We start from the raw sequence: 9,344 nt of genomic DNA, 5'->3' as shown, positions 1-9,344 counted from the left end.
CCGGGCGGGTGGGGGGCCGGCCGCCCCGGGGCTGCCCCATCCGCTCGCTCCTCCGCCCCCCCTCCCACGGGTGGCTTCTCCAACACCTTGGTGCCTGGTTTAAAGCAAACGCCGCCGGCTTTGGTACGGACAAAATATTCTGTCGTGTCTTCCGACAGCACAAACTCGACTTTGTGCAGCTCTTCGCTGGCTCTGCTGGGAGGCAGGGGCTGGAGCAAGGGGGAGTGGGAGTACAGGGGTGTGCGGAGGAACTCTGCACCCCCTGGCTCAGGGCTGACCTGAGGTGTAACGGGGGCATTGTTCCAGAAGAAGCTGGAGACAAGGTTGGGACTAAGCGAAGCCAGCTCCCGGGGGAAGGTGACATAGGAAAGGGCCTTGAGGAAGTGCAAGAAGGAGATGAGGCAGAGACCAGCCATGCAGAGAGTCAGAAAGAGCTTATGGCGTCTCATCTTCATCCTGTGGAAAAGCCATGAAAAGGAAAGTCACATTCAGTAGTTACTGAGATGTAAAAAGTTTACCACTGGCAGGAAGACAGGTCGGGGGTGGGAGAAAACTGGCCCAAATTCAACATGCATCTTCTGAGACTTGAATCCAAGAACTACTCCCCCACCCTCTGCCATCTTTAGTGGGCCTTTCGCCTCAGCTGGGTTACACCAAGCTGAACCTCTTCTAGATCAGTCAGTCTTACAAACTCACAAGGACAAGAAAGGCACTGGTGACAGGGTAGAAAGGCAGGAAATCCAGAATAACAGGAATTCACGATCTAGTGAACTCACTGCACTTAGCAGATTTGTCCCTATTAATTGATGGAAACAAAATGAACGGAGGCCTCCTCATGCCCTGCATCCCCAGAGGGCTGGGGGAAGATGAAGAGAGAGCAAGAGGGACGAGAAGGAGTAGGGAGTACATGGATAAAACACCACCAGTGTAAAAAAGGCAGTTTTCAAAGACCAAGATCATTAGCCAGGCTGCCAGAGCCAGGAAAACACCTACGCTCCTCAGATCTTTTCAGTGTTTGCTCAACACACACCCTAAAAACCACCCTTGTTCCTAGGAAGTGCTACCCAAGTTCACCTGGGGAATGGGGGGAAAAAAAAAAAACAACAAAATTAAGTTCTGTTACTTTTACTCTTCTCCCATCCTTGTCAAGTCCACTGTATCTTCAAATGTTGCCCTTTGCTTTTCATTTTCTGTGGACCGGATGCTGAGGAGGTTTTTTTGCATCTGGATCAGAGTGGCTGAAGTAAGCACCTAGCTGTCTCCGCTGTTAATACTGTGCCATCTTGATGGATCCATATCAGGCCAGCAAGAAACCGACAGCGCACAGCCCTTCCCTCCAAACACCACCAAATATATTGCCTTCATCCTCTCCCTCCGCTACCTCCCCTACTCCAGCCCAGGCTGGGAGCAAAGAGCTGCTGTCAGGCAGACAAGCAATTGAATACTACAGTCGAGAAAAACGGGGGGGTGGAAAGGAAGGGGAGAAAAAAAAAAAGTTAAATTCACCCAATGTTTCGCCAAGGAAAAGGAGAAAAGGCGCTTGCCTTCTGCAGTATGGGGAAGGGTAAGTTTGCCAAAGGTGGGCAGGGGAACAAAGAGCCCTTTGCAACGCAGAGGCTGTCTGTCTTCTCCTCCCTCGAGCAGGACACCCCTGCAGCGGCAGAGCCCCCCTCCAAGCCCCACGCACGCTACACGCGCCACCGTGCCCCCTCTACAACATGCTTCCCCCATGGAGGCTCCCTACCCCAGAACCATCCCCCTGCCGGGGCCAAAGCTCCAGAGAGGCACCACACGCCCCGTGCCATCACTTATAAACCCTCCCATCCCAGTGCACGATGGTGCCGGCAACACCTTTGCGGGAGGCTGGCCCCCCTCCTGGGGAGCACAGGGAGCCGCCCCACGCCGGGTCTGTCCCGGGGCTCCTCACAGCCAACACGTGTCCCAGGGCAGGAGCGGAGGGAAGAAGCACCCAAGCCCGCTCCCACAGCTTCGGAGGGTATTTGAAATACAGCAAAGCGTGTTTACTGATTAACTTGGAGAGAATTTAATACTAAAGTGAAAAGCCATAAAGCATTTAGACAGATGGCAACTGCCCAGAGGAAAACACATCCAGCTCTCTACAGATGCCTCTGATGTGGACTTCGGTAGAGGGGCTGTCTGCAGTTACACCTTACAGCTCAGCAACAAGTGCTTCTGGACACTTTGCCACCACACTCGGGTGGCAGCGTGAGGAGCCCCACGCCAAGCTCTGAAGGGGGGGAAGGCCCCAGACTTGAAGCTGGTAGAAAAGTTACAGCATTGCCATGGGAGGTAGAAAAAAAATTAAAAGGGTGGAAAAAAACCCAAACCAAAAACCACCCAAACCAAAAAAAGGGAGAGCACGACTGGTGTGGGTTAATGCAGCGGGCAGCTGAATACCACACAGCCCTTTGCTCACTCCCTGGCTCACCAGTGGGGTGGAAGAGCGAATCGGGGGGGGAGGAAAAAAAAAAAGAAAAAAAAAAGGAAATTCATATTTTGAGGTAAAGACAGTTTAATAGGACAGAAAAGGAAGTGAAAATAATAATAATGATGATGATAAAAGAATATACAAAACAAGTGATGCACAATGCAATTGCTCACCACCTGCTGACCGATGCCCAGCCTGTCCCCAAACAGTGATCGCTGCCCCCTGACCAACTCCCCCCAGTTTGTATAACAAACATGACATCACATGGTCTGGAATACCCCTTTGGCCAGTTTGGGTCAGCTGTCCTGGCTGTGCCCCCTCCTAGCTCCTTGTGCACCTGGCAGAGTGCAGGAAGCTGAAAAGTCCTTGACTTCGTGTAAACACTGCTAAGCAACAACTAAAACATCAGTGCATTATCACATTATTCTCATGCTAAATCCAAAACACAGCACTATGCCAGCTACTCGGAAGGAAATTAACTCTATCCCAGCCAAAACCAGGACAGTGATCCTATTTGTTAACGATTATTATGGTTTTTGATATACTTTGACACAACACAGGTCATCAGAGGGGTAAGGTCCTGGCTTTGTGCACCCCCAAGAGGCCATCTTGTCAGGCAGGCCAGGAAGGAGCAAATGGCAGCTCTCCTCAGGGAACCATCCCAGGGCAGGGCCTTGCCTCCTGCACCCACCTGCCACAGCCCTGCAGCCTGGCTTCACAAGCCTGGTCATGGCCCTGGTGGTGGGAGGCCATCTCTGGGTGGCCCAGTTGTGAAATGGGTGGATGGTCTCCTGTTCAAAGCGATAAAGGACCATCCTGGGGCTTGCTGTCAAGCTTTCTTCATGAGGGCAAAACAAGGGACCCCCCAAGAAGCATCTTGGCATGTCCAGGTTTGGGTTTTTTGTTTGTTTGGGTTTTTTTGTTGTTGTTGTTGTTTTTTAAGGCTGCCGGAGCAGTGAGATCACTTGCAAGGTAAAGGAGTATCCAGTGCCTTTTCCTTGCATGTCACCAGTTTCTGCTCTGTCTCGAAAGTGTGAGGAAGAAAAGGGCACAAGGCAGCTGTAAACACTGTTAGCAGCGACTGGCTGTCAGAAGAAAATGTCCTTCACTGGTAAATTAGTACAGCTTTCTCCAACCAGGCGTCCTGCACCTTCTCCGAGGCATTACCTCCAGACATCAGGTCGTGCTCTCAGACACTGAAACCCAGGCGAGTTGAATGGCTGGCCTGCTCCAGTAAGGCAATCCCAATGGTTGCCAGGTAATGCTGGTTTCACTCCAGTTCCTACAGGACACACAAATGCAGGGCAATCAGCTTCTTCTGGGCCAGCCCAGGACAGAGGACATGTGCTGGAGGAGTCACACAAGGCACATCTCCATCTTCTTCCCAGATGGCTGTGATGCTCTGCATGCCATGGTAAATTCCCAGACAAAAGGTCGTAACTCTTGACATTCAACACACTGCTTCACTTTCTGGGATGCGGTGCGCTGTGTCAACATAGCGGGACACATGGTTTTGGGAAGTAAAGCATATTTTCCTCACTTGACATTTGCATACATCAATATCCGTCAGGCTCAGCGCACAGCTCTGCAGCTCTTCACCCACTGGCAAAACTCAGCCCGTGCACGGCTGCGTTGCCTCCCTGTTATTGCAGTCTGTGCCTGGGAGAGCCGGGCTGGTGTGCACAGCCCGCCTCTGCAGCTCTGCCAAAGCAAGCTGGCCCTGCAGTACCCTCTGCTGTTCTGCTGCTGACACGTCCCAGGAGGCAATTTCCACTGCTCAGTTGCCTTTGTCAGGGAGTGGGAACATGAACACATTTCCCATCCCCTCCTAAAAGGAGGGAAGCAAAGAAGCAAGCTGTGTCCTCTTCAAAACCTCTTCCCTGGTAACCACCTCCATTGTCGCACGCCAGGGATTCCTCTGCTGGGCCTTGGAGAGGGCTCATGCCCCCATGGGTAGGCTGAGATGCTAAAAACCATCAGTCGCGTATCCCTTCCCATATCCTCTGATCAGCGCTGCAGTGGAAGATCTGTGTTTGAACGGTACCTAACTGGAGACCAAGGCCAGCAGGGGAGGAAGATGTTATTGCCCACCTTCCCCATCCAGAACGTTTACATGTGGTGGAAATGAGAAAGGAGGTACCAGCTAGGGAGCCATCTCAGCTTATCACAAATGAGCCCCAGCTGCTCTGTCACAAAGCAGCCACCAGTTACCAGGAACACAGAAAAGAGCAAGAAGAGCTGTTTCCCTTCTGACAATTTTGAGTGAGGAGGGGGGAAAAAAGTCAACTTGATCTCAGGGAGAGTGGTCAGGTTGTTGTCAGGTTAAAAACAACAGCAAGAAAAGCTTTAATGTTCAAGTAGAAGGAAAAAGCCAGAAGGAACATGGACAGTCAGCTCCATTAAGACAAAGCTCTTTAGGGAATACGCAGTTATAAACTGCTTCAGCAACATTCAGTCTTGGCAAGACAAGCTGAAAGCTTCTTTTTGTAAGGGATTGATATTTCCTTGCTTGAAGTTAATTCTCTACCATGCAGGGGAAGGGCTTTCAGAGAAGGAGGAAAGCTAGAAGTGGTATGCATATGAGTTATCCCCAGGCACCTGTTACCATTTTACTTTGCCATTATATCAAGTGACCAGTTGATTTATATCATCCTGAAATCATATCCTGATTTTTCAAGGAGCCAGAGAGAAAGATATGCACTGCTAAGAGCTGGCAGTTCACCAGTTCTAATGTTCTCTTCTGGAGGACACTGGCAAGAGGCCATGCAACAAGCTGCTGGATGCATGATACCCTACACTTCATCTCATTAGGGCATGGGACTCAAGACTCCCTAAACCTCTCCCATGGTTAGAGGAGAAAAGCTGCTGTGGAGGACAAGTCAGAGTAGAAGCTTCTGGTCCCCCCCCCCCCCAATACAGAGATGCTCATCAACTCTGCCTAAAGTTATCCCATAACACCCATGCAGTAACATATTTGCCCATCACTCAAGACACTTCAACACAAAGCAACAATTCAAATTAGAATCGCTTTCACATGGCAGATTAAAATCCAGCATGATTTCCATCCCCCACTCCACACTGAGGGCCAAACTCACTCTCTCTGCTCCAGCTACAGACAAATGAACAGGCTCCACACTTCTGAAGTACAAGGTCTACCTGCCATCCATGGGGCACAGGAATCACAACATGCATTGGGGTCACAGTACTCCGAAACACTAAGATCTCAAGTTACTTTTGTCCTGCAAACACCCACAGAAGTAAAGAGAAACTATAAAACCTACTGTTTGTCTACAACTGAAATGTAACTTGCTCAGGGACAGCGCTTTGCTTAAGGATAGGAAGAGAAGACTATCCTTCAAAGCTGGACAGGCAGGGAAAGTGGAGAGAAGCGGGATGCACCAGAAGGCAGCTGGGACTCAGCATTTCTCTGACATGAAGGATGCCATGGTGTTTGCAGGGACTGCAAGCCATTTTTAGGAAGTTCTGTGGGAGTCACAGTACAAGGTGGTTTGAAGGCAGGCAGGTCCGTATCAGCTTCCGTTCAAGTCTCAAGGACGGAATACAACATTCTTCCGCAATTTTCAAGAACTGCTGCCCACAGCGCTAATGCAAAACAGCAATACTTCATGCTATGTGTTTCCTCTGCAGCTTCAAGGTAACTGACCACAAGGTGCCCCTGACTTGCTGCCAGCACAACCAGCTGGAGCAAGCCATCCAGCACAGTTAGTCTCCAAGTAAGGTCAGGCCATGCATCGCATCCAAGTAAGGACAGCCATGCTTTGTCCTACAAATCTTCCTTCCCTTTCAATGGGAAGGTGAGCAGAGATACCAAGTGACCACTCTCAACAGGGTGCCACCATAGCATCCATTTGACTTCCAGAGCTGCCATCCACACATCACTAATGGGTGTCATCAAGCCAGGAAGAAAACTGGATCAAGAAAAAAAAGACAGCTGAAGGGTGAATCTACACAAGGCTAAGGTGAGGTTGGCCAGGGAAGAGTGAGAGCACAGCTGAGAAACCAAGGCATTACCTTCCCCTTCCCACTGAAGGCAGACACGTGATGTACATCATGTCAACCACTAGCCGCAGGATTGTGTGCCAGGGCCTTGCTGGGCCTCAACTGAACAGGAGCACCTGTGGTCAAAAAGAAAACAGGTATCTCTTCTCCTATGCACTCTTGTAGGAAACCAAAGCACTCCAGGCCAGTAGCTACGCTCTGCTGCATGTAGAAACTAAGATGGATGCAATACAAAGCCTCCAGCTTTTTAAGTACTGTGGCTGCTCACCTCTTCAACTCTGGAAGCACAGTACCTTTGGACTCCGCACTTTCCATGGACTTTCACTGTTTTAACTGTTCTCTCAAGTGTCTCGTCCTGCTCTTTGGTGGACTACGCCTTGGTTATTTTAGATGCCACATCTCCAGCCACAGCGAGACAGCTGTACACTCTGGGATGAAGAAGCTCTTAACCCTCCATACAGAGCACAACATGGCCTAGGGATAAAGTGGTCTTTGTTGACAGGATTTTGGCTCAAGACTGATCTTCCAGAAGATCAGCAGAATAGACCAGCATCTGAACACCTTCAGAGTCCATTATAAAACCCTCCACTCGAACAGATTGTTCTTACTGTAACTACCATAATACTAATAGCAGCATAATTATATAATTCTCCAGCCCCCGGTTTAAAAGAAGATCTGCTCAGAGAGGACTAGAAAACTCTACTGAAATCCAATAATGGCCTATGAGGCACCAATTTCATTTTATTCAAGCAGTACTGGGACATCACAAGGGTACAGACTGCATGCTAAAGAAAACTTCAAGCTGGATTTCCAACTCCACTGGAGTCTATCAAATATTCTTCTCAGTATTCTTCAGCTGTACCAGGCTCTTCTCTCCCCAGCTAAAGCCAGTCTCGCCATAGGAATTTCCATGGTTCAAGAGATGCCTCAGCACACACCGATCCTTCAGACGCTCTCGGAAGCCTCAGTTTCTGTTTCTCAGCACCACTAGTCCTGGCACTCTTTCCGCTCAAGGAGAAGTGGCACAGCTCCTTTCCTCTTCTCTCCTTCACTTATGCCTGAAATCCTGGAAGGACTCCTCCTCAACCCTGCTTACTGTCTCCTCAAAACATCTGGTTGCACGAAGACTGCTGTGATGGCTCCAGATGTTGCATCACCACTTGGCTCCAAGATCGGGTATCTCAGGACATCAGAGGGTGAGCTGAGGCACTGCTCATTGCACTCTCCAGTACACGCACACCAAGACCTTTCTCTCAGCCAAACACAGTACCGCTGCGGCTCACTGCTTCAAGCGTACAGCAGTTACAGCAGTGCAAAATGGAGCTGGCTAGTTATTTCACTTCTTGACTTTGGTGTCTTACAGGGAAGGAATGCTCCATCGTGAGATAAGGAATAGGAAAGGAAAAAGGGACACAACTACACAAAAAAAAACCCCACAACTTATGTCCTCAGATCGGCCACAGGGTAATTGGAAAAGTATACGAGAACTCCCAGCTAGTCTCTGTGTCTTGCAGAGGGACAGGACAAAACCATTTTGTCTGAGGATAAGAGAAAATGACACTTTCAGAGACCTCATGAGGCGTGTGGTAGCACAGGCTCTTGTTTCATAGGTTCTCTCCCCTCACTCACCACCTTCACAGCTCACCACCCCTCAGTTGTCAGTTGTATGAATTTAAGTTGTCAATCATATGAAAGTCTGCTTTGTAAAGACAAATCAGCAGCCGATCTAACTGGGTTAAAAATAAACTTCAAAAAAAGTGCCTGGGTATGGGAACAAGCAGCTGACCAGCAGAAACTTTCTGAATTATTTCACCAGTTCACTTCTCACCAGAACTGTGGTATCATGTAGATACCTCCTCAGACACTCAAAATTACAGGGCTTATTTAAGCACTGTTCAACTACCATCAGCTCGCTAACTCCTCCCAGCACCATGACGGAAGGAGCACAGCTCAAGGAAGGATTTGGAAGAAGCAGCAGCAGGTAACTGCTTTCCAAGCAGACCCTGGCAGGCAGTCCACGTATGCCAAGCAAGTGGAGTACAAGTCACAAATCCTGAGAAGAGCGCCAAAATGGGCCATCAGGGTTACCCTCGGAGCAGAGGGCCCATGGGTTAAGAGACCACGCAGATAAACCCTGTCCAAAGGAAAGCAGGAGAATTCCCAGGGACCAGGTAACAGCCCAAGCAGCAGGGAAGGTGCAGGTTGAACAGCCCAGAAGAAGGTGAGGGTGGGTCCCCCACGAGCCCAGAGGGAGGCAGTTAAAGAAGGAAGGAGGCAAGAAGCGCTCGATGCCATGGTGATGGGTAGAGTGCACAGACCCACGCAGGAAGGCAGAAACCACGTTGCCTCCAGCTATTTTTGAAGCAGGTGGCAGTTGTTTGTGCATCCCCAGGATAAAAGCTCTCCAAGACAGATCGAGGAGGGGAGTAATTAAACCCCATGAAGACAATAAATAAAGAGAGGCCATGGAACAGCAGCAAGATCCTAGCGGCCACGGAGAAGAGCTGGCCCTCCATCCCCGCCCTCCTTCCTCCCCCATCCATCACCAACCACTTGGGGTTTGGCAGCGCACTCACTTTCCCACAGTAGCCGATCTATTACTGTTTGGAAGAGCCTTCCCAGCCTCTTCCTTCCCCTCCTCCCCTCCTTTCAGGCCACAGGGGTCCTGCTTGGCAGCCCCCAGATCCCCCTCTTCTCTGAACGTCTGGTGACTGGCCAATCCCATGCAAAGAGCATTAACCCCTCTTCACCGGGAACAGCCGGAGAAACCTGACTCCATGCTGAGAGGTTTCTCTAGGGTGTCTCTCCCTCCTTCTTCCCATCCCTGACCCCCCCCCCCCCCCCCTCCCTCCCCCCCCTCTCTTTTCTTTTTTTT

At 50.1% G+C, this 9,344-nt stretch overlaps 1 protein-coding gene across 1 annotated transcript in view; it reads right to left on the bottom strand.

Annotated features, from left to right (window-relative positions):
* The window catches only part of MGAT3 (beta-1,4-mannosyl-glycoprotein 4-beta-N-acetylglucosaminyltransferase), a 10,085-nt gene extending 1,155 nt beyond the window's left edge, over nucleotides 1-8,930 (bottom strand). The window contains exons 1-2 of the mRNA XM_035903219.1: nucleotides 6,482-8,930; nucleotides 7-456 (exon numbers count right to left, since the gene is read on the bottom strand). Coding sequence (XP_035759112.1) covers nucleotides 7-456; nucleotides 6,482-6,522 — 491 coding nt within the window. The 5' untranslated portion in view covers nucleotides 6,523-8,930. The remainder of the gene's footprint in view (nucleotides 1-6; nucleotides 457-6,481) is intronic.
* Nucleotides 8,931-9,344: the final 414 nt, after the last annotated feature.

Source organism: Egretta garzetta, unplaced genomic scaffold (genome assembly GCF_000687185.1).
Source record: "Egretta garzetta isolate BGI_Z169 unplaced genomic scaffold, ASM68718v1 scaffold51, whole genome shotgun sequence".
NCBI classification, from domain to species: Eukaryota; Metazoa; Chordata; class Aves; order Pelecaniformes; family Ardeidae; genus Egretta; species Egretta garzetta.
Note: the sequence above shows the minus strand (reverse complement) of the source record. Positions and strands in the feature narration are given on the sequence as shown.